Source organism: Aspergillus oryzae, chromosome 4 (assembly GCF_000184455.2).
Source record: "Aspergillus oryzae RIB40 DNA, chromosome 4".
Taxonomy (NCBI): domain Eukaryota; kingdom Fungi; phylum Ascomycota; class Eurotiomycetes; order Eurotiales; family Aspergillaceae; genus Aspergillus; species Aspergillus oryzae.
In genome coordinates, this window is record NC_036438.1 from 3,425,192 (window position 1) to 3,450,833 (window position 25,642).

The 25,642-nt window shown below is 46.7% G+C and overlaps 4 protein-coding genes across 4 annotated transcripts; 1 reads left to right on the forward strand and 3 right to left on the reverse strand.

Annotated features, from left to right (window-relative positions):
* Positions 1-35: 35 nt before the first annotated feature.
* On the reverse strand, positions 36-1,445 carry AO090102000401 (uncharacterized protein; the record flags this gene model as incomplete). Its single annotated transcript, XM_001822533.1, has 1 exon — positions 36-1,445. One exon carries the CDS (start codon positions 1,443-1,445, stop codon positions 36-38), a length of 1,410 nt encoding a protein of 469 aa, XP_001822585.1.
* A 439-nt stretch (positions 1,446-1,884) lies between these two features.
* Positions 1,885-3,915, forward strand: AO090102000400 (putative glucokinase regulator family protein; the record flags this gene model as incomplete). Its single annotated transcript, XM_001822532.1, has 1 exon — positions 1,885-3,915. The coding sequence occupies one exon, from the start codon at positions 1,885-1,887 to the stop codon at positions 3,913-3,915; it is 2,031 nt and encodes a 676-aa protein (XP_001822584.1).
* Positions 3,916-13,712: 9,797 nt separating this feature from the next.
* On the reverse strand, positions 13,713-15,185 carry AO090102000396 (uncharacterized protein; the record flags this gene model as incomplete). Its single annotated transcript, XM_001822531.1, has 1 exon — positions 13,713-15,185. The coding sequence occupies one exon, from the start codon at positions 15,183-15,185 to the stop codon at positions 13,713-13,715; it is 1,473 nt and encodes a 490-aa protein (XP_001822583.1).
* Positions 15,186-24,089: 8,904 nt separating this feature from the next.
* AO090102000393 (elongation of very long chain fatty acids protein) lies at positions 24,090-25,243 on the reverse strand (the record flags this gene model as incomplete). Its single annotated transcript, XM_001822530.1, has 3 exons — positions 24,090-24,436; positions 24,491-24,773; positions 24,833-25,243. 3 exons carry the CDS (start codon positions 25,241-25,243, stop codon positions 24,090-24,092), a joined length of 1,041 nt encoding a protein of 346 aa, XP_001822582.1.
* Positions 25,244-25,642: the final 399 nt, after the last annotated feature.

The following is a 25,642-nucleotide window of genomic DNA, read 5'->3' on the forward strand; positions in this document are numbered from 1 at the left end:
CGCATTGTGACCGATAGCCATTAGTTGCCACCCGTTCAACAGTGGTCTGTTTCCACATTGTCTTTCCCCTTCCTAAGCGTCAACACAGAAGGAAGTGCTACCAAAAGGCTACCAATGCAAAGTCCCCAGTTCATAGCAAACTCAGACATGGCGTTAAGTTTGTTCGCATTAATTCGCCAGGCCATGGCACCACCCGCAGGCTTAAGAGCAGAATAGGTACCGACAATCACAGCATTGACCACAGGATTTTGGGACTGCGCCCCAATAATCCAATAGCAATACGACTGCCAAAACGAGTCGTAGGCGCCGTAGAAAAAGTACAAGAACATCGGACCGAGGTACTGACTACCAGCCTTGTAGTCAATGTCCTGTTTGAACCCGAGCTGCATACGTTGGTCATTCCAGAGCTGGAACTTGTATCCTCCTCCCCAGATAGCCATGCCTGTGACAAATAATACCGCCCAGCCAATCCATGCTCGGGCTCGGCGGTTGATCCCCTTGAGATCTAGGACAGAGCCCATCAGAAGTCCTCCCACCATTTGAGCGATCCAGTACAATGCGCCATTGAGCGAGCGTGTGCGCAGGTTGAATGTCATGCCGTTCACGGTATTTTGCTGATATGAATAGAACACATTGGCATTGTAGAACATGGGATACAGGCACATGACCCTCCAGTCGAAAACAATTTTGACTGTTTCCATAATCGTGCGCTTGAGGTTGGACCAATTGACGGCCTTCGAATCCTGCGAGATCCTACTGCCGTGGTATTTGCGAGACAGGGACTCAGTCGAGCACACAAACACCGACAGAACCCACCCAAACAGCATAACAACTATATAAGCAATGTACGTGGAGTCGGTCACAGTGCCAGATTTGGAATGGAAGTTCAGCCCGAAACTGGCAAGAGAGCCTATAGCTCCCCCGAGGTTAAACACGACCCAGAAGAGAGCGATGGCTCGTCCACGGGTGTTATCGTTGGTATAGGTAACCATGATCGTACCTTGGGCCACCCAAAAGAAAGCGGCACCAAGACCTAGAATCGCGCCCGCCGCAATCACGAATGCGCCGTTTGCCGTTCTGTTGAAGTGCAGTAATGACCCTGCGTATAGAGCATAGGTCCATCCTCCGATAAGGAGAGACAATCGAGGGCCGAGGTATTTGTAGAATGCGCCCACTAGAACCAGGGCCGCGCCAGCAGTGCATGCATGAGTCGCGACATTCGAATTTGCAGCAACAGTGCCGTCTACCTGGCCAGAGCCTCCCATTCCAGTGAGAGCATTGTACATACCCGGATTGCAGAAAGAAATAAACGAAATCAAGGACACTTGAAACCACGGATCGTGGTATATTCTGGCCCAGATATTTTTGGCTGGCCTTGGGGGAATCGATTCTTCATCGCGAGAGGATGAAATTACATCCGGCTCAGCGGACTTTGTTTCCGACATTGTGCTGGGAGACGGAGAACCACTGCAGATAACTTCAGTCGAGGAAAGAAGGCATGCGTGTATATATAGCCAAATGTGCAGCCAAATTCTGGTTTCCCATTGCGCCAAGTAAAAATCAGACGAGGTAGGGGTGATAAATTAATCCAGAACAGAACAGGATTAGCGGTTTATGAAGTTACATTTGCTAAAGAGACCTAAGTCTTGAATGCCGAACAAGAGTGCAAGACTAAAGTGAGCTACTGCACGCTATTTTGGCACGAGGTGCAATACGGATATCGCGCGGATGTCGGTCACCGAGTTCCACTTCTCGCCATATCTCGACGATTTCTAGTATATGGCGACCCTGGTTGAAAAGCACGTTAAATCTTTCCAAAAATAACAATATACAAACCCATGTCAGTCTCTAGCGGCATCGCGTGCAGTCACTAAACTCCAGACCATGGCGCCATCGACAGATGTTGAACGTCTGGACCTGCTGCAGACAGAGGCCCGAACCTCAACTGCGGACAAGATCGATCTGCTTGACACACTGGGACTCTGTGAAGAATTCAATAAAGAAGAGAGGCGAGTTGGAGGAGCTGTCGCGTGCTGTCTACCAACTATTGCATCATTGATTGACGACTTAGCTCCGAGACTCGAAGCTGGAGGCAGGCTCATCTATGTCGGAGCCGGGAATAGCGGCCGGGTCGGGTTCATGGATTGCAGTGAACTGCCGGTGACCTTCTCGGTCGACCCCCAACAGTTTCTAACTGTCGTTGCAGGGGGTACTGAAGCCATAATTCAAGCCCAGGAAGGTGCTGAGGATGTGGAAAGTGACGGAGCTCTGAGAATGGAGGCTCTCCAGCTGAATGAGAAGGACACAGTAATTGGAATCTCAGCATCGGGAAGAACCCCATTTGTTCTAGGAGCACTTCGAGTAGCTCTTAAGCATGATGCACTTACGGCTGGAATTACGAACACGTATCCCTCTAGAATTGACAAGCTCGGAGTCAAACACAGCATATGTCCTTTGGTTGGACCCGAATTTCTCACGGGAAGCACTAGACTCAAAGCAGGCAGCGCTGCTAAACAGATCCTCAACATGATCAGCACCTGCTCGATGGTAAAACTTGGCAAAACATATAAGGGCCTCATGATTGATGTACGAGTGAATAATTGGAAACTGAAGGCGCGTGGGAGAAGAATTGTGCGTCAGGTTTGCAATGGAGCCCCGATGCACATCATAGAGAAGAACGGGCTACCGTCGTCACAGGCGGTTGATGTCCCTGAAACAGCTGATGGCGATGCGATCATTGACTCTTTGATCCGGGAGTGTCAGGGCAGTGTCAAGCTAGCCTGTGCAGTGGCTATCTCCGGCTTTCCTCCTGATGTTTCCAAGCAGATGCTTGATTCTGCAGGTGGTAACTTCCACGTTTTCGTTCAAGGAATTAGAATGAAGGCTCCGCCAAGCCCCGTGTCTCTTGGTGAGTCCGATTACTGTCTTTGCGTGGACGGCGGTGGAACGAACTGCACTGTGTCGATTGCAACAGAGTCCATGGTTGTTGGTCAAGGGGTCGCTGGTCCCTGTAATTTCAACGCGGTTACTCTAGACGAACTTATGGATCAAATAAAGCTGGCCACAAAACGGGCGTCCTCAACGATCCTTGCAAGGCAGGGATTTGGCTATCCCAACCTACCAAGGTTCTCGAAGGTCTGGGTAGGATTGGCTGGGCTATACCATGCGGACCAGGTTGCAACATTGACCCGTCGCCTGGAGGAGCTCTTTGACGTTTCTATAAAGAATGGAACACTGCGACTGACCAGTGACGGTATACTCCTCGGCTCCTGTATTGCAATGGATGACTCGGTCGAATGTGCGATTTCCGTGATTGCCGGGACAGGATCGGTAGCAACTGCCTTCAAAAAGGCCCCTTCAAACGAGATTGTCCAAGTTGGTCGGACAGGAGGTTGGGGCTACCTTATTGGGGATCAAGGGAGCGCTTTTGATATCGGCAAGAGGGCACTTCAGCTTGTTTTGTCCAGTGTCGAGCAAAGACAATTCCAAGCTACTCACGAGCTCACAGAGTTCGAGAGGGTGATCTTGGAAGAACTCAACTCTAACGAAGCAGGTGTCCTTACGCAAATATACCACTCGGATGCTAAGCCTAAAGAGAAAATAAGTGACATGGCGAAGGTTGTCACAAAGTTAGGGTTTCGAGAACGGGACCCCGATCCTCAAGCGCTAGGAATCCTAACATCTGCAGCCGGTACTTTGGTTCAGCACATCAAACCACTCACTGAGATCTGTGACCCTCGTAAATGTGCACTCATTCTGTCTGGTGCCTTAATGAACCTTCCTGACTATCAGAATTTGATCCTACAGGAGTGGGACAAGCAACAGCAGTCACCATTCAAGAAAGTTTTGGTGGTCAATGATGCATCAGGCTATGCTGCTCAGTTTCTAGCTAGACAGAATATGACAATATACTAGCTATAAAATCCCGTTTACGCATCTTTCCACCTGTAGCTCTATTGTTGACAACCAGGCTTATAACTATCAAAGCTATTATCGAAACAGGCAGTTTATTCATCGAAGTCATGTATAGTGCTAACCTCCTTAGTTCAAGCGAGTCTTGGTAAGGACATGCTACGAAATGTGTGGTAACCTTACATCCAGATACTCTGTACTTTTCCTCCATCTGTTTCGCCATTTTTAACATATGAAGGGCTTCATCAAATCCATCCAGAGGGCACAGAACATCTTAATTCCACCATACAGTCACAAGTCGTCCCCACCGATAGAAACAACATACGTGAAAAATCTTTTGCTCGTCGTCCAAAGGTCGTATGGGTACTTGTCGACGTCAAGTCTTTCAATAAATTGAATCAGCTCACCAAGCGTTAGATACCAGTCAATTAGGTATTCAAGGCTACCCATCTCGGAATTGCAGCCTTGCAACGACTCGCCAGGGTATCTATTATTCAAATAAGGATGCAGCCGTACGATTTATTGACCATAACAGGGTAATACCCCTTTGAAGTAATAACACGGCGCTTTTCTCTGTATATTGCGACCACTGGTAGACTCGGCTCTGGAGTTAGGTCTGTCAATACATGATTCTCGTTTAATTCAAAGAGGGTTGACTGTTGCTTCTTGTATCAAAATCGGAAGGCCAATTATCAGCTGTTAACTGCACTGGCGCTGCTAACGGAGCTCCTGTGCGCCATGCATCAGACCATCTTGTGTGTTTCGAGGGGCATCCTTTCTGTAGAGGATTCCGTATCTATAGTGCGACTAGCCATTGCTCGTCAGTGTAGTGTTTTCCCAATTCATTGCATTGTGATCATATTCTGAAAGATCAAATCCACCGTGGGTTCAAACGCCTTTCTGATCCTGCGCATTCAAATCCTGATCCCTTTCCAAAATCACGTTGATTTGCCGGTAAATCACGGTGCGGACTCTTTTCTGCTGGACTCAGACTTCTTCACGATTTGGGGGTACTGCAGCTCCCTCCCGTATTTAAGTAAGTTTAAGCCCAAAGTATACTCGAAAGCGACGACTTAGCTTGCGCTTTCCGCGGGTCGGGGTCGCCACGGCACTGCGTCGCAGTGGGGATATGTACCATACTAAGCAGCCAGGTGTTCATCAACCGCACTGGAAAATGGTAACTCGCTTGTAACTACCAACCAGAAGAGTCGAGCGAAGCCGCTGCTTTTTTAGAGGGACTTTTGAGAAGACTTTGCAAAAGCACATGGAGTCCCTCCTGGTAGAGGCGCGCGAAATCGGCCTTCAATGTTTGCGCGAAGTATATTGACCAGTATCTTGTGGAAGGCTTATGGGCTCTTTGCATAGCTCTATGACTACTGCCACGGAAAAGAGGATCCCCGCGCAAAGAGAAAGAATCCTATTGACACCATCCCAAAAGAATTCCAGCGCTTTGCCCACACGGTCTTCTCCGATGCGTCCGCCGCCCAGCATTGATGCCAAAATCGAACTTCTCTTTCTTTTCGCGGCTTGTAGAACATTCAAAGGACGTGATCCAATAACCAATGTGTAAGCAATAATAAGCAAGCAATATTCTGTGAACAGTCATATAGAACCGGTCAAAGCCGGAGACCACATATGAAGAGTAGATGTCAAGTCTGAGATCATAGAATGATGCTTGCTGGTAAAAGATCGACAGTACTGCAGGACCACGCAGTCGAGATTCAAGAGATCGCTCTTCGACCACTGCTGGTTGCACGGGAGGGTTGAAGGCAGAGAAGGGCCAACTACGTGGATCGAGTATGATCATGTGTGTTAGCATCTTATTGACTAGGGTTCTATCATTCTAATGTTTCCTTCTGAGTCGAAATCGTGGGTCCAATGTTGCGCTCTCTTCGGTGCCTCTTGCATCATATACGTATAAGCCCACATCGAAATGCGTGTCATGGCCGATCGCCAGATCTAGGGTACTTTGCTGGTACTCATCTTTCGGTTTGAGCATGTCAAGCCCGGTCCGCGTTTGCCACATAATCCACTGTCATCTAGTATAGGACTTTAGGCCTATGGTCAGCGAAACCTCCATTCAAGGTCAACGTTATCAGAGACAACTGGGGTTACCCCTTCCACCCATCCTTGGTGCCCCGTGACTAGTGTGCGTTCTCCATGATTGTATCCTCCTTCGTGGGTCTTTCGATGTTATTGGTAACACTAGAATCGTTAGTCTATATATTCAACGTAATGTGATACCGGTAATAATCAAGGAGATCTTCTACCCATGGGCCTAATCCAACTCTTACAGCTACCCCATTTCTATGTAGGCTCATATACGATACAGCCTTGGAATGTACTTACCCTTTGTAAACGCTGGTTGTGGTGGTGATGGTGGTAGTGGTGGTTGTGGTTGTGGTTGTGGCTGGCAACTGTAATGGTGCAAACACAATTATGTTCATCAAATGTCCTTGTTGAAATCAAGCGCCAGCGATGGTCTGGTCTCAATACCACATACCACTAGTAGTATGCTGGGTCCATGCGAATCAATTGCTGTGCGACCGAGTGATACATGTTTCTGATCCAACCATAGTTTGATCCCCCGACTGGTGTTCGCTGGTGGTGCAGATACACTACACATCGAATTCCCCTTAAAACCTGTCTGGCAGCGAATCTCGGTTTAGGGAATCGTTCTTCCACAAATACATTAGTTCTGGGATAAGAACAGACCCTTCCTTCTCCCACGCGTTCATTTCCTGGGCAAGAGACTTAGTGATTCCTCGGTCGTCTGATTGCCGAAACACCCATCGTTTGACCTGTTAGGTTCCGCCTTGGAGTACTCCTTGGAAGTAGTCAACGTCTGACGGCTTAACCGATGCCCCCTCAGTTGTTTTCGCCCTGTCCCCTTTGTAGGAACGAGTTCTCCTGTCACAGACTTCTCGAGTACATTCATGATCGAGTTCTCCAACTTATTGAATCCTTGGGTAACGACTCGACACTCGAAGGCACTGGGTGAATCCGCTTTATACACACCAACTGGATATTGGAGGTTATATTCGGTGTATGCTCCTCGCAAGCGTGTTCGATTTTGCTTTGTAGATTAGAGCAACAAGCGTACTGACATCAGTACTCTTGTATCTGCGGTATGTACCATGCTCTTCTGTCCTGCCTCTCTACTGCGTAGTTTCGTTAAGATGTCCAAAACTTCATCTCCTATATATCGCAACTCATTGGCTATGTAGTTGTAACGGGGTAGCCAACAACCAGTACGGCGCTTAGGGCCCGCCTTTAGACTACCCTTAAGCAAGTGTCTTGACTCCTTCAAGAATGCGATTCCCCACCGAAAGGACCGCCCAATAGCTTGGTTGCGAATCTCTTTGGGAGTTGTAGGGGGAAAGAGGTGAGCATTTCGACACTGGTTCTGTAAATTGAGACCCGCGCTGTTGACAGAAAATGGGTCGATTTGTACCATGCGTCCGAATAGACTGTGGTTGAACTTTTCAATCAGCATAACGCTCGACCTAATGTCGGAAGTACCCTGTCAAACCAAGGTATGTTTGAAGCTCCTTGAGGTAGGTCGGGAAGTCCAAAACTTGGATTGCGACCGGCGGCATAATCTGTTCGCACGCTCACAACAATCACAATCAGCAACTCTAAGACTCGCCTTACTGTAATATTAAATTTGTACACAGTCTGCAGCATCTGAATCCTCGACGGATAAGACACTGTCTAGAGTATCAGCAGCAGCTAGGCCATCAACCGAAAAAGGACGGTACGACTACTATGCATTTCACAGAAGCTTATTAAGATTTGGTGCCAGCTCAAACACCGCTATTCCATGAAAGCAGTCCGCAGGCCCTTTAATGCTAGCAGTACCAGTTTTGCGATAGCCATGGTCATCGATATCCTCTAGCGAGTTTCCACCTCGGCGTTATCCTTAGCAAACGCTTAACTGCCTGAGTTCTTTTTTGGCATCTTTCGTTTCTCGGCGCGGGGGCTGCTGGGGGCAGTCTTGTAGCGTCGCTTGCTTTGACTGAGATAATATCGTTCCGGTTATCTTGACTACCGGGGTCTTTTTCTTCAAGCAATCTGTATGGGAGAGTTCGAGGCCAAGGAAATATCTTTAGGTGGCATCTTGAAATCTCTAGATGTGATTCTTTTGAATGAGGCGAAGGTAATCGGGACAATGCGTCTAGTACCATGTTTCACTGGGTTTATGAAAAAAGAATTGTGGATTTCTGGATTGCTGTATATACTGACTTGCACAGATGAGCCGTATATTAGCTTGTTAGTTGCTCTTTTTGTCAATGATGACTGCGTGTCTGTGTCGATCGTCGAGGCGTGATTCGTATAGATGATGTAACGTGGCAGAAGTATTTTCTAATATATTTGCCTATTGTCTTTTGGCAGCATACAGACCAATCTTTCTTGAATATATGATCGATACAGCCGATAAATGACTGAGTAATCTCCCTTCGCTTTCTGGAACGTATCCAACAAATCTTCACTGTCAAGGATATCATCACTAGAAGGTGTATAGCGAATATCCCATAGAACTCTGTTCCTAAAGAGATAATTGAGAGGCAAGTTATCGTAAGTATACTCAGTAGAATCGTAGTACGCAGTGAAAGGCCCAAACCCGCGGCGATATCGGAATGTATAGAAGAGCAGTGGTATCTCTGCAATGCTTTCTCATAATGCTGTTTTCTTACCAACACGCGGTTTAATGCTGCTGCAACCCTATTTAGCTTTTTAGTAGCCAGTTCCAATATATTACAGAACTAGCTTCCGTAATCTGTATTTGATTCTTCCAATTCTTTCAAATCATCCGAGTTATTCAAGTCTTTATTTTGAGCATGGCATCGTTCCATAACGGATAATTGTCGCCTGAGCTAGACTCCATGTTATTTAACCAATATTGAAGCCAGCCCTGCAGCTCCAGATGACTGAAGCCATATTAACAGATTCTGCCCCATCAACTGGACTGCAAATTTCCAAGCTGCAATGGAAGCACCAAAGGACTGCATTAGAGGTGATGCTCAGCAGTCTTACTCCAGCCGAATGTGCCCAGACCATGCCATACATCGCCATTTGTTGTGCATTACTGCAGTCTAACACGCCGATGGACCCGCATGCCAAATGCATGTTGCACAAGCGCTACTCTGAGCACTCTCTGCCGACACTCAAATCCTGAAATGGGGTTCTCCTGGCATTTGCTTCAATTTTGGGGAGGACGGTAAACAATCTCGCCTGTTTGATAAACAAGAACACTGACGCGATGTCATTAGCAGCGGCCATTGCGTCTCAGATATAGCCCAGAGTAACGCCGTCTATATCCATGTATTCACAGATTCCATAGAAGAGCCGAAGCCAGATCTTCAAACTAACGATATTGACAGCCAAGTGAAACTGATATATGCCAGTTCACACGAGCAAGCACGGTGCCCTAATTTTTAGATAATCCGCCCTAATATCCGGAGCCTCGGTGTGTAGGTTCTTTGTAAGGCAACCGGCAGGGGACATTGAGCTAGGTACTCGGCTTTCTTGCAAGTGTGAAAGCATAGGTAGCGCGTTGAGCTCCTCGCCATACATCCGACCATAGAAGGTCTGCCTGTGTTGCGGGCTAGCGAATGGTAATGAGAGTTGCAAGGTGATTTTTCTTAGCAAATTCGCAGTGGTAGGTGAAACATATCCTGGAGTCCCTAGTGAAAGTCCGGCCTGTTTGTTCAGAATAAGGTACAAGTCGGACTAGATAGCCTTGTTTATGTCTTTGACATAAATGACTATACAATCTTTTTGATGGTTGCGAGAAGTCCGTAAGCTCTCCACATGCTGTCGAGTCACCTCTATGCTACAGGCGACTGGATGTAATATTCTCCTTCTTGGGCACGAGGACATAGGAATCCCCGGACACCCTTTGGATTAGTGCCCGAAAGACTCTCAATCCCGAACTGCGGCTAGATACAGATGAAGCTGTCCACTAGCTGTCTTGATCGTCCGACCCTTCAACAGATGCAATTTGGGCTACTGCAGGGTTGAGCAGTAAGTCATCTTTCCCTTCACTCAATAAAGTTGTGTCCCCAATCAAGTCCCTCATATTCGTGCCCGAGCTCTTCTTCCACAAATGCCCAGAGTATATCTTTGGCGATATTATGACAGGCATGACTGATTTCTTTGATTTCATTAACAACCTGCTGAGCTGATGTGTGGTGTCCAAGAGGGTGCTCTGGCCGAGATTCTCGAACAGGTGACCCACAGCTAATGCTTCTTCTAGGTCTTCGATGTTCCTAAAGTGAAGAACGATATAACGGCGTCGTATGTACACTGAAGGCATATTGTAGGTTATGTAGGCGTCAAAGTTATCCAAACATGTTCCGACTCCCGTCCCAAGGGAGTTCGAAGTTGTCAATAGCCAAGAACAGGCATAGACCTGCTAGCGACCCGGCTAATTTTTCTCTTGTTCCTTTTGAGTAAAACAACATCGTTCATATGGGGTGCTCCCCTCTGCAGTGAGGGAGCTCTGTCGTCAAAAGGGTTGGGCCATGACTTGCTTATGACGGAGTTGCATGGCAGCAACTGGAACTGGCCAAGTTGACTGCCATGTGCTTCGCATATACAAGAAATGAGCCTGTCACTGCCACACTGATGATGCCTACTATCATTTCCTGATAGTCAAGTAAGAATGGCTTGATGAACGCAAAGCAGGTCCCCATTTCATGCTTTCGACAACATGGCGTGAAGGAACTCCCGCATATCAATGAATGGCGCGGCAAAAGACTTTTCAAACCAGTCAAGGACGCAATAGCGGGGCCAAGAGCCAAAGATGCAGACAGTGTCTCAGTGCTAGTGAAACTCGGTAAATTATGCGAAGATACGTCCTCTGCGAGTGACATCTGGGACATGTGCGAAACTCAGCATTGCCTGGCTTGCCAGCGGCAGTTCGATAACCTGAATTTGTTTGCCGAGTGGAGGATATCTTCCGGCCGTGTATTCTAAACTCCCCATTTCCTCGTTTCGGTTGAGAGGTTCGACGGTCGATCAACAGCAGTGTTCCTGACGGACTGATGGCTCTGGGACATCATGCGCAAGATTCATTGATTGTATACAGTTCTGACCTCAAACAAAGTTGTGTGTTTGGAAAAGAAAAGTGTTTGTATCTTTTTTGATTGCACGGTGAAGCTATTGGGGATATAGTAGCCCATAGCAAGACTTTCAAATATGATGTTTTGACTCGATAGCATCCATGTAAGACATATGATGAAGGCAAAGACAATACTCTCTTTATGTAGATCTAGGGAGCAATGGGTATGATAGTCGATAAATTCTGGAGAGGGGGAGAAGGTGGGATTTCGACCTAGATAATAGCTATCCTATAGTGAAAGCTGGCTACCTTGTAAGAATAATTCTACCCTGTGAATCATGGATTGAATGCCATTTCAAAGGTCAATATTTTAGAGGAATAGAACATATCATATTCACCCAAAAAGTCAGCGACATAGCTGGGTTCGTCTTTCACCCTCGACTGGAATGCTGCAATTAGGGCTAATGCATTTCCAAGTCGTATTCCGTTCTATACGAGTATCCCACCCAATATACTTAACTTTCCGTCAATACGAGCAAGAATTTTCCAGAATACAAATGATCCATAGCGCATTACCCACCTTAGCATCAACCCTAAATAAGCAAGGCCATGATCCATCCCAAATTGAACCCACCACGAACCGACCTTCAAAACAGGTTACAAGAGCAACCAAGTCCACAAGACCCAACACTAAGCCACCCAAACAGCACAAAGAAAAGACACAAAAAACAGCAAAAAATAAAATAAAATAAAATAAAAGACAGAAATAAAAAACAAAGAGAACAAACACCACACGTGTCCCTCCCAAACCCCACACCCCAACCACCAACACAATCCCGAACCCTCGGAAACAAGCAAGTACCGAACCTCACAGGACCAAGGTGGGCCCTAACCCAAGATGCGGTACCGAACACCAGGGCAACTTTAAAACCTCACTCGCCATTATCAATCAATTGACCCAATGGAACCCGGATTTTACTTGTTATCCGTGAGCCAGAAAAAAACACAATCTCTGGTACCGATCTCCATCCCAATCTCATCTCTCATCGGAAGGACTTGCCCACCGATCAGATCCGTGAACTGGTACGATCTTCCGGGTTTCCCGCACGCGAGTTAAGATTCGCTTCGAGTGGACTTTGGATTTTTATTGTCCCTTGTCGGATGTCCCGTGTATTGTGTGCTAAGAGAGAAAATTTTTGCTTCGGGGTTTGATAAAGCTTGACTCCGTGGAGAAGGATCTGAAACGAGGGTGTTTGTTCAATTATTTTTTTTTCTTTCTTTTTTTTGCTTTATTTTGTTTGTTTCCTTCTTTCAGCCTCAGCCTCAGCCTCAGCCTCATTGAGAATGTTTGCCTGTTTGCCTGTTTGCCCGTTTGCTACTGTTTCATTGAGTCTTTTTTTAGATATACCTTTCTTTGTTCGAGGTTATGCAGGGCACAGGGCACTCCGCGCGCCTATCTCCTTTCGTAGAAATCTACTACCTACATCATACATAGATTAAGGTAAACTACATGCATACAAGGCGAGGCGCAGATCTCAAGGAGGTACAGTAAGTAAATCGTAAAGCTTAAGCCAGTACGGAGTACCATACACACAATTCCCATTATTCAGCGGAGCTAACTTCACGATCAAAGTGGACTGAATCAAGGATCTGCATCAGATTAAATTTCAGGATCGAGGCTACGTCAACCTCCCCGTTTCTTAATATCTAAATCCGATAAAGTGAAATATCTTGCGAGAAAGGGGGCGGGAAAAAAGAAATTAGGTATCAAGATACTAGTATGATAGACTAGGGCAAATCCCAACACCCGAAGCCCCAAACGGAAACCCCATCGCGAACACGCTGACAGTGCCGATCATCGAATCCAGATCGTGAATCCCGCACAGACGAAACAATCCCTAGACCAAACTCAGCGATGAAAGCCGAAGAGCCGCTCGTTTGGTGCAGGTGCAGGAGAGACAAAGCGACTCGCTTCGACGTGGAATACGAGATTGTGTACAAATCATGAAGTCATGGACGGGATTTGGGATCTATACTGGGATTTCTTCCCGCTGCTGGACCCTGGACACGAGTGTAGTGGGGGGAATTTTTCTTGGGCTGGTGATTGATAATGGATACAGCGTAGATGAAGAGGGAGGGCTGAAGGATCCTGGAGATTCAGAATTCCCACTTTCAATCTCCCCAGCCGTCCGATTTTACTCATGGCAATGTAACGTGACCGTATCTTTTGTGATAGGCTTCGCTTACAAGTGAAAAGAATGTGGGTCGTTCGGCTCGGGATTCAATTTGATATCATTTATTTTACTTTGAAGAACGGGATCAGATTTCAACTTCTTCCAATTGGGTATTGAGGTTAACCGGTCCGGTTCGGCCCACTCCAGGAGGTACCGTGTGAATGAACTCTTCGGCATTATGATACAGGAAATGAAAGGTCTTCAACCAAAGGTGGATTCGGTCCATGTCAAACGGAGGGAAAATAAAGTTCAACAATTAAGCCAGAAAACCCGCCGCCGTAAAAATCAGAAACCCCAACGCCTTGAACGCTCAACAAGAACACCGCTAGACAATCCGTGTATAGTATAATAAGAAACAAGATAATGACAGGAAAATAAGTGTAGGTATCAAACGAACAGATTCGTCCATGGGAAGGTAAAATTAGGAAAGAAAGAAGCATTGATCGAAAGATTGAGAACAGGCAAACTGTAGCCAGACGTGTCGTTACAACTTGCTGAAATTAAGCATTAAGGCTTTTGATGGTGGACTTTCGCTTGGATCCGAACATAAACCCCATGAAGCTCTTTTTCCCAGACAGGTCGGAAGATTCCATAGTGGACTGCCGGATGCGTCGCAGACTTTTCTTTCGCTTAACTTTTTGCTGGAAGTCAGGCTCGGCCACATCCCGTGGGTCCAAACTGCGGACGCTCTCTACCTCAGACCGGAGACTGCTGGACGAGTAGATGCTAGAGGAAGTGGAAGTTTTCTTCAGTGGCTGTCGAAGCGGGGTGGGGGCGCGAGTAAAACTGGAAATGCTATATGTGGAACCGGATCGTTCACGAGTGAAAGAGGGTGAGGAATAATATGGAGAAGGGCTTGCTGTACGAGATGGCGGGCAACTGGACTGCAATGGCAATCCATGCACAGATCTGGCACTCGAGTGAGTGTAAGACATTGACCTCGTCCGAGAGTCGGGGCCAGCGCTGGTAGGGGCTTGACGGCTATGAAAGAACGGGAGACTAGCACTGCTCAAACTCTTGATCGATGGCGGACGGCGCAGAATATCTGTAGGGCGACGAGAGTGCATCTCGGAAGAGACCTTTTCAGACACCGCAGTTGCAGGGCGTGGGAAGGTCATCGAGTGATTAGGCAGTGTCATCGGAGAGGGCAGTTCAGACACCTCGACTGGTGAGCTGACGATAGGGCCCGATGCCACCATAGGCAGCCGCTCAAGATCGTGAGTGGTCAGATGCATGCTACCTCGTTTTAATGCTTCAGTCTTCGCGGAGTTTTGGTCACACTTGTTCCATAGTAAGGGCTGAGAGGCTGCTGCCCGCCGATGCGAGTACAATCCCTGAGCGCCACTCTCATTTGATTTATCCTTGGTAGTATTAGGTGTAGGAGTAGAGTCCTTAAAAGGGGAGGGTGAGTGTTCAGAGACTGGGCTGATTAGGATTAGATTAGGCTTTGCGATTGGTTCAACGATCTTGACCTGCTCTGCTACGAGCAGGCCCGATTCCTCGTCATCAGAATACATTGATGACGACGATATAGAGGTGAGAGACTGAGGTCTCGTCGACACCGGTGATTCCGACGGAACATATACACTTGGAGGCAAGAAGATTGGCGATTGCAGGGGAGATGTAGCGTCAGGGGACGGAAGCTCAATAATGACATCGTCATCATGTTCAAAAATGTACGAGTCTGCTACAAATGTCGTAGCACTGCTTCGTTTGATGGTGTCCATGGATACGGGGCGCGACGTTTTCCCAGAGGATGAATATGTAGGCAGTAACCGAGGAAAGCCGGGCCTCTCGATCTCCGACTCGTTGGTAGCAGGATTTGACGGTTCATAGTTCTCCACGGGAGAGAAAGCATTGTCATGTCCACCCATTTCGGACTCCGAGATATCCTCCTCGTCCGACTCGTACCGCCGTGGTAGATGCTGCTGGTTGATATAATCCAAACGAATGGGCCCTGCGGTGTCGTACATAGTTTCTTCGGCTGACGGTGTCTGGGATTCAGCAGGACCAAGCTGAAAGGAGATCAAGTTGATTATAAGAAAGAATGGCAAGTAGAAAGACAGTTAATGATCAAGTACGCGACAATGAGGCAGTAAGGACGGCGACGATGATAATGATAAATGTCACCGGATAAGAAGGATGATACACTCACGGTATCATCAACGATAACAAATGAGTGTGCGAACAAAAGCAGTAAAAAATCAACATAGAAGGACCATAGACGAAAGTAGGGGGAGGGTCGCAGGTGAGGAAAGACAAGAACGTCAAAGAGTGAGACGGATATAGGTGAGATATAACCAAGAGCAGACAATCATCCTTTTCTTTTCCCTTTTTCCTCCTTCTCCTGTCCCACACGGGTTGGTATGCTCTAAAAAGAAGTGGATCCCCTTGTCTCTGAAGGTTTGCCCAGGGAGGAGTGGAAAAATAGCCACCCTCGATGCCATGAGATCACACAACCTTCGGAGGACGGACCACGCACTCCATTGATCTCCACCGGGCGGACTATCCGTTGGTATTGAGTGTAAACGGAAGAAGTGGAGAGGGAGAGCGAGTGAGAGAAGTGCCTCTGGTACAAGGAAAAAGCCGTGCACACGTGGAGTCACCTGCGAAAAAGGGATTTTTTGGGTATTTTTTTATTTTCTATTTTTTTGGTATTTTTATTTCTTTTGCTCTTCCCAATACTTGTTCTACTAAATGATTTATTTTATTCTCTATAGAGCGTAGATTAGAAGAAGAAAAAAAAAAAATCTATACAGTATTTTACAGTAATGCATTTTATTTGATTTGATTTTATTTTATTTTCTTAATTTCCCTTACCGGTTCTCTCCTGCAAGCCGACAAGTGGACCGGTGCCTCAGGATATCACCTCAGGTTTAACCCTTGCATTTGCAGAGTTCTTGACTAACACCCGGACCAACCCTACATTGGTGACAAGAACAAAATACCAGAAATAGCTGGAACTCAACACGAGCGTACTGCCGCGGGAATAAACTCGGTTATCTCCTGCCGGCGTAGCGCGTTACAATTCAACGCCATCCGGGCACAAATGAATAATGAAGGGGAAACTGACCGGGGGAACTGGTGTAATTTTAGCTTTCTGTCCTGCTTTACACGACGCCCTGGTTCGTACCTTGGGAAGCGGAGGTAATCTTAACAAAAAAAATGAAAAGAAAAAATAAATAAAAGGAAAAGGAAAAGGAAAAGGACAAAACCCAATGACAAGAGGTTCGAGTCGGGGAAGAATTGACGTATCAACGTGAGCTGTCGACAGGTGAGGTCAATGCAGTGACCATGGATGGACGGAGCTTCTTTTTAGGGCCAACAAGTTTGGCGGCAACATCTAGATTACCTGAGTATTACTTAGTGGAGATCATGTGCGTCTCCCCCTTTCGACGGTTTAAACCGTTTTGCAGCCAAATTTTCTAGTCGTCCTCTTGCCGATCGACGATTGAGATATGGTATGACTGTTCATTGGATGCGCCAGGGGGGAAGTTCTCTGCCGAAAGATTACTGAGGGACCATGTGGAATACGACCTCCTCCCATGGAACGGGCAGAATTTTCTATTTAATCTATCGTCATGGTCTGATACTCTATGGATATGGTTTAATATACTTCTTCTCCATAGAATATGTTGTTGTCGGTACTATATCATGGACTATCGAGAATGCTTCAGGGCAAACGTCTGTGCTGGGGTGGTTTCGTCTCCTGTCCTAAGCCACATGGGGTAGCATTCCGTGAGAAACTAAGTAACTTAGATTGCCTTAGATTCTTGTTTGGCCGTTTGTTATTGATAGAGACCGGAAATGTGAATCAAGTCATGACGCCCCACTAACACAAGTGGGGAAATGTTGCAGCAAATAAAAGAGAAAAAAAAAGAGAAAAAGAAAGCAGGCAGGCAACTCTTCGATTACTCAGATCGAAGCCAAAAAGAACAAGAAATGGAATTTTCTCAAACAATAGTCAACAACCTTCGCCATGACCACCCTCCGATCACCCACAATTCTCATGTATCAAAAAGTCAAAGGACTCCTCCTGAATGGGGACAGAACCAGAGAAAATCACCTCCAAGGACCACCCACTAAGGGAAAGCTGCCAAGATCTCCGTTGCTGCACCACGGTGGAGCATCTCTAACTCAAACACACCATTTCGAGCATTAACCCCAAAGGATGCACACTAGTTTGCTCTTCCCGCCTTGGAGTTCATTCACCTTAACAATCCATGGAAATTGTTAGTCAGGTAATACAACCAAGGCCTGTTTTCCTCCCCATGGTGTGTGTACGAGGATCGAAGAGCGAGAGAGAAAATTCTCCGATTAGCCCAACAAATAGGAGATTTTATCCATCACGCCCACAGCAATAGACCAGAACCTCCCTACTGTTTTACTCGAACCCTTGCAGTCGCTCACGGACGGTGTGTCGGTCTGTAACCAGAGGGAGAATTTCCCCCACAACCTGCTCTTCGGATATGGGATCCGAAGGGAACCGGGCTCATTGGTTCGTGAAGTTAAAAAGGAATCAATATTCCTATATATATCACCATGATACATCGTGGGTGGTTGACAGCTTCACCGACTTTCGAAACTCTATACAACATCTTGACATGCAATAATTCCTTAGGGCACGGAGACGAGAATTACCCGATTCGGCAATCTAAGACAGTAGGAGGCTGGTCCCCATGATCGTCGTCACCACTGCATAACCAATCCTCTGATCTTCATAAAATTAGACAAGCATAAACCACGGGACAATAATCAGTAAATAAATAAAGAAATAAAAAAAATAAAAGCAAGTGCGGCAGGTTCAACGCCCCCCGTTGAACTGCAGGAACACGATTTTGTTGCAAGGTGAAACAACCCCGAAGGCGCATGGACCAAGGCAGACATACACCATGGTTTCGTTTCTTTTTTTCGCGTTCTTATCGGCTGAACGGGGGATATTTCGGAGCTACAAACTTTATGCCCGGATCGAGGAACAGCCCCCGGATTGAGATCATAGTATACATACATGTGGCTGGATTATTGAGCATTGAGCGACATCCATGATGCGAGCTCTTTCTCGGAACCCTGTACGGAGGGGAAGCTGCAAGTATGACTGCGTGGTTACACGTATGTAGGTGTGTAGCACCACGTACGTGCCGTCCAGCATCGACCGGGCAGACTCGACTTTCACTAGAGTCGTACAGACATGCTTCTCCCTTGCGTTGGACTTTATCGAGTCTCTCGAGTCCAGCCCGCCAGATTGTCCTACTCTACAGCAATTACGGCCTGATGCAGCAAAGATCGCCAGCAGAACTGCCTAACCATCAGCAAGATGCCTAAGCAAGATGTAGTTTAGACTTTCCCAAATCGCTTGAATCAGTAAATAGTGACGGTGATATACGTATCATCTGCATAATGATATCGTGGCGTTGTCCCCAGCCATCACCAACCTGCCAGCTTCCCCAGACGCTCAGATGGAGGCGAAACTCAGATACAAATTGATAGGCATCTCAGCAACCAGGTAGGATACGAAAGAAGGAGGTAGAGAGCCAACGCGGTAGGTACAAGATACCGTCTTTTCGGCACCAGGATGAGAAATAAAACTCATCGGTAAACTTTCTTCCCCTCCACGGCTTACGATTCTCCATGCCAACCCCACTTCTCGTCAGGCCTTGTAATATCCTGGCCAAAAGCCTCAACTTCCGTTGACTCACGGCAACTCTTTTCTTCAACGTCAGCTTCTCCACTATCCCTACCCTTCGTTGTCTGGTGACAACTCTGGAACTCAACACTTGCTACCGTTCGGACTTGGCTGGAGTAGATACGTCGTCGTAGGGATTCATCGAGCATCCATCTACCAATTATCAGACGGCCGAGAGATTAGCGTAATAATTCAGCATCAAGGCTGCAACCTCGGGATGGCCTACTCAAGTTGAGCTCTTATTTTACAAAAGTATGCTTACATTTACATAGCGATCATCACAAGTCATTTGCATACCCTGTCCTATAGACTCAAGCTATTAATGAGGTAATCAAAGGAAATAAGGCCAGAGACAAGCCAGTAAAACCCGCAATAATCGCCACATCTCACCCTACAAATCGCATACATAACTCACGGCACATAGTAAACGCTAATGCGATAAGCCCTGTACCCCAGTTGATAACCGAACCACATTATGGGCAATGCAAATGTACGCGCTCCTCGATATGCAGGACTAGACGGAAGCCAAGTCTAGAGTCAGGCAGAAGGCACCGAAGGTGGCGGCATGACAGGTACCCGAGGGCACAAATCCCGAGAGGCGCTACGGGTTCTTCCACCGTTTTTTTCGTTCATGATTAGTAGATAGATATCAAGGATGGAGAAAGGGCAAGGCAGAGAATGCATCTATGGTATGATGGTGCAGAATAGTGACAAGGGGGTAAAAGCCGAGTCAATGCCGAGATTACCCTAGACAGGGAGCGGGAAACGCGTACCCTTCATACTGACGGCGACGAGGGAGGGAATTCTTTGTAGGCATTGTTCGCGGACCCTACATTTCTGTTAAGGATAGGGATTGTAGGGTATAGAATGCAGGCATGGATGGGGGAAGTAAAGATTCCTTTGCTCCGGTTCCATTGCCTGGTGTCAATATTAGTCTGTGTGTGATGTGATGGGATATGTAGGGCCAAGAGTCAGGAAATTATCCTGACAGCGATGATCCTACCGCATACAGCATGATATGAGGAGATCATCTTCTCTGGAGGATCCGTCCCGTCTTCTTTTCTTCATCGAGCTAAGACGGTCTTGCCCTAATCCCGGACAGCCGAAAAGCAGCGCCATGGCCATGGAAGATAAACTCCGACGAGGCAACTACTTACAAATTTGCCTTGTTTTGGCTGACCGACTTTCTTGCAAGGTGACTCTGCAATTAATAATAGAAAACTTCTCATGCTAGTTATCTTACCAGCAGCACTAAAACGGCGACTTGTCCGAATAGGAAATGGACGGACCTAAGTTAACGAAAAGCCATATGATCTGATCTTCACCGCGGTGGGGACATAATAACGGTGTTTACCCAGGCAATAGGAATCGCACCATTGGGGGAGTGGCAACTGTCATATCCACTGTCGTTTCTCTCTTAGTGCACTCGCTGAGCAAAACTCTGACAATTTGTTCTCGGAGCGGGTTGGAGCGACTCCAAAATTCCATGAGAAAGAACTTCACGTGATTGATTATTAGGGGTACGTCCTTTTCCGCTCCAGGACACGCACCCAGCGTTCCAAAGTGCTCCTCCGTAGGGACCAGAGCATCACTTTTCCACGCTTCCTACAAGCGCCATAATACACGCATTATGGCCAGTTTGCATTACGCTTTGCTTTTTCTAGATCACACTGCTTCTGTATTAGCCATCGCGCTCTTTCATGCTTATCATCGCATATACTATCACAGTACTCCTACTGTTATCCATCAGTGAAGTTACTTGGTTGTCTTGAGAGACTTGACGATCTCTTTAAATCCCTCAAGAGTCACCCTACGTAACTCTGTCAGTCCCGTTCAACACTCGAGTCAATTTTCATGCGTCCCGTGCAAAACAGGAAATCAGCCGCCTCAGGGTATGCATATTGTACAGGTATCAGGGCATCAAGTCCCTGGTTCTCTTTCCATCCAAGGTCCACTGCGACTATAACAAGAAGCAGCCTCCGTATGTCGATGTGCCCAAACTTCGTGGTGAGACGAATGTTTGCAGTATCCTTGACATCTCTTACATCTAGATCGATGTCTTCAACAATGAGCAGCTGCTATACAATCTCTGTACGCCCATCGCGAGCGGCTAACAAAAGAGCATGCATCCACGGTTGTCTTTCGAAACCAAATACACGCCCTTGACCGCAAGAAGGCACCCGTCTCTGAAGCTGTCGTGGTTAATAAAAGGCGTCTGTGTGTTTGTATCACTATCATCTGGTGACCGTCCGGAGTCGTCGCGGTTAAGCTCCACCCCGTTCGTCGCGAGGAGAGCCATGACGACGGACTCATGTCTGTTTTTGAGTCTACCCATAGTAGGGGCGATCGTTAGTACTCGTCATCTTGAGCATTGGGGTCGACATAATCGTGGCTGAAGTTAATTTCATCTGCTCCCCATCAGACGGTCCGTACACGCACCAGGGCGCTCAGTGCACGATCACCCAATTCAGCGTCACATCCGGCCTCATTCGGAAAGGGAAAAGTCGCCAAGATGTCATATCATATCCAGGTACCGGATCCGCCAAATGGAAAAGATGGAGGATTTCTTGCGCGAAGTCCATAAACAAACTTTGACTGCAAGACATCTTGGAAGGAGAGTTTCAAGTGCCAATAGTATCCAAAATTATTGACTTCAACCATGGTCCGCTGGAATGGTTAGACTAGACAGTCCGTTACTCCGTGTACTCCGTTTGTGGAAGATTCAAGACAGATAATGTTCTCCGAGACTTCGGAAGCAATTTAAAAATCAATAGTCCTTCGAGGCTCTCCACTACATATCCACCTCGCAGAAAATGGGACTTGCTATAAATAAACTCTGGGAAAATGGGAGAAAGAGCCCTAAAGTGCGAGATGTCACATATATGATCTGATCTGTATAAATCAAACCTTGGTTCTCATGGCATTGAACCATTGACTTATAAGTGTGTGTGATAATTAACCACTCATTTTACGTGGCAGCTGCCCTTACATAACGTATTGAAGTGTGTTCTTGGTATAAGTTCAAGTTGTTCAAGCTTACACGTAGTTGTGGATGGTTCTCTTGTAGATTCCTTCGTCGGTGGACTCTGTGGGCTCTAGCATTGTGGAATGAAACTATAGCTTACTTGATAGGCGGCACCTCCTTATTCCCTTCATCTCCGGCCTTTCTGTGGAGAGTGAAAGCCCACCTGAAAAGCATCTTGTCCGCCCCGTCCCCGCGAGATATTCGGTGTCGCCAGCACAAACCCAAAAGGGAAATCATGGTATCAGAAGATGCCACCATATCAACTCTCCGAATCACCTTATACTTCCGATATTCTTCTATAAAAAGACTGATAGACGGCAAATACCACATAACCCCTTGCATTTGATCTCGGGTAATCTTGTTATCAACCATCTTTTATACGGAAGCATGATGAGGCGGCGTAACTCTACCATTACCCTGGATAAACATCACATTTCTGCACATTTTCACACCGAGCCCTCCTTTACCACTGATCACTGCACTTTGCATCCTTCAGTATACCTTGAAGGCCCCCCTAACTCTTTTAGAAACCAGTTGCGCATTCACCCTACGATGAGAATGGACTCGCTAGCTACACTATGCAGCTATTCCAATACAGTTGCACATGTAAATCATCCCACATTCAAGCCCTTCAAGTTCTCTATCCTAACAAGTAACCTTTGACTCATTGATCTCCATATGCCCTATGCTACTCTAGCTCATTCACATCATACACCATATCCTATCTTATCACTCTGACTTCCAAAGCTCTCCCCAACCTCACAAATTTCCTCATTCAACAAGCTCACCACGACCCTACAGCAACTCTCAGACTCTTGAATTCAATTTCAATTCCAGAATAACCCTGTTACCCCTTAATAGACGTCCATACTAGAAGAAATACAATGTCTCTCGGTACGTTGATATTCTAATCTGATACTCGGTCAAGCTTCTAGGCCATAGTCTTTCTACCTCCGTTTCTGCTTTTTTTTATATAGTTCTCCTCTTTCTCTTTTTTTAATGTTGTAGTATTCAATCTTTTTGGATATATTTTCAGAGTTAGCGTATATATACGGTCTGTTTGGAAGACTAGCGTATGATCTAGCATCTGCCAATATTTAGAGAAATATATATCAGCAGGGTGCGACTGCGACCATTCACAGTATTGAAGTGTTTCTCTATCAAATGTGTTGTATATTAAAGAGGTCGGAAGAGGAAGTTAGTATTTGGTTCTGTTTTGTGATGACTATGAATATATCTACTATCCTGAGCTTGTGTACTTCGGAGGATCTTTTCTATGATGAATTTTGAGAAATATTGAATGTCTGACATGATTGCAATCTGTACCTATAGTAGGACCCTGTCTCTCTCTTATGGTGAGGATCTACGACTATATAAGTTATTCCATACATCAGTGGGCTCTTACATGGACTTGCTTGGATGCATATCCTACAATACGGATAATAAATATTGGGGGATTCTTCAGCATGTAGACCTAACTACAAGTGCTTGGAAATGGAAATTTCAGCATATATTTCAGCAAGTATAGCAAATATATATACATTAGCAATAATATCGAAACATTTTTCTGTTCATCTGGTAAAAGAAAACACACATGACCATGATTACATTTAAGTTTAGCTGGCATCTATAAAACTTCACAATGGTGTAAAAAGACATTGATGGGGGAAAAGAAAATGAAGAAGAAAGGACGGGTGCAACCAGCAGCACCCGGCAGAAGACGTGATAATGAAGGTAGAATACAGACCGGAAACAATCGGGGCAACTTAGGTCATTGCGACGCGTTACCAGGCAGAAGAGAACCCTTCACACATTAGCTGGAAGCTGGTAGTACACATTCGTATGCAGCAAAGCGACATTGACGTGCATCATGGTCGCGAAGTGAAGGCGACCAATATCATAATGGTCATACATTAAACAGATAGAACATTGAGCACCAAATTAAACGGTTGAAGTATGCAAGTCGAGAAGTATCTCGTTCTTGGTGTCTTTCGCCATGACCTGGCAAAAGATCTAATCAGAACTAGAACGGGACCAAAGCGGATATAACTCTTGGAACGAGGTTCTGCTGGCCCTCCCGTGGATCCTCTCAAGGTATGATTATACCAAGCGGATCGCTCCATAGGTCGTGCCAATGTCATTCCAAAACGCCAAAGAGATATTATAAGCTTAGGCCTTGCGGGAGCGGGTGACGGGGCCGTTGGAGCGGCCAGAAGCGGTCGCTGCTCCGTTCGACTTAGCGCTACCATTGGCTGCGCTTCCGTTGGCAGAAGGAACGACCTCCATCTTGGCCATATCGATAACAGCCTGTCTGCCAGTGTTACGACGGGGACGGCCGGTCTTGGCAGCCTTGTTGTAGGTAGCGATGTAGAAGGAGATGAACAAAAACAGGTAGGAGCTAAGGATGGCCATTCCGGCGAAGGCAGCGAATTCCTCTCCAGCACACTTGCCCATGTTGGGTGCCCAGGGGAAGTAGGTGGACGAGAAGTAGGTGTAGGATGCGAAGTAGACGAAGCCTGATGTCTGATTAGCGGTGGTCCCTTCCGAACTTCAACAGCCATGTTACTTACCAAGATCGATAACGAATTGGATGATCTGAAGACGGGTGATCCATTCCTTCCACCAGATACGGATGCCACGGGCGCTCTGGAAGTAGTACCAGTACATGACAACGTGGACCAAAAGGTTAATGGTGATAGGAACCCATTGGACGGCAGTCAAACCAATAAGTTGGGTGTAGCAGAGGAGAGCGGTGGCACCGTGGTGATAGGTATGGAGGAAGGTCAAAGGCTTCTTCTTGAGGAACAGGAAGACGGTGTCGAGGAGTTCCAGGTACTTGGTCAGGTAGTTGAGCTATTTGCGCGTCAGCCTTCTCATCGCTGGTCTAATTTGATCATCATCGCAGCACTAACATAGTACAAAACAATCAGGGGCTGAGTCCATCCACCCTGGTGGTCGCAAATGGCGAAGAAGATTCCATTTCTCCAGATGGTGGGCAGAAGCTGCTCGATGAAAAGGGCCAGCAGAGTCGCGCTGATCGCGGTCAAGTAGAAGTTGTGGATCATGAACAAGGCGTTGAGCTTGAGGGCAGGGAAATTCTTCATGACCATACGACCTCCAAAGATTACGATGTAGTAGGTGACAAGCATCGCGGCGGTTTCCCGGAATCCGGACATGGGGGTCTGTCCCTCAACAAACTTGAACTCGCTGGCAGGATAGCCCACGACCTTCTCAAAAGCCTGGTCGAAGATGGGCCAGAGGTGGATGCCAAAGGGCCGATCAATTGTCGGACGGGGCACATTCTGTAGGAATTCGAGCGCCATTGTGAATGGGGAGGCCGAAACACGAAGATCGAGCGAATATAAGACCTAACAACAGCACTATGCTAGAACAGTCGTTGACAAAAAGAAGAAAAAGAAAAGCCCTGACTACAGATGCTTTTCTCTCCTCCGGAATGCTGCAAGGCAACCTGTCAAAACAGTACAAGGAATGACAAGAAGGGGAAAGGAAAAGGGAGCGCAAGAGAAAAAAGAGAAGAGAGAGGAGGATATTAAAGGGATAGAAACGAAAAGAAGAAGAAAATGTCGACTGGGGTTGGGATGCAGAGACGAGACAAGGAGGTGGAGAGGAAAAGCGAAGAAAGAGCAGGCGCAAGGAGATTCGATTCTTCTCCGCGTGTCGTTTTTTTCTGGTTGGGTCCCTTTTTGGTTTCGCCGGCACGT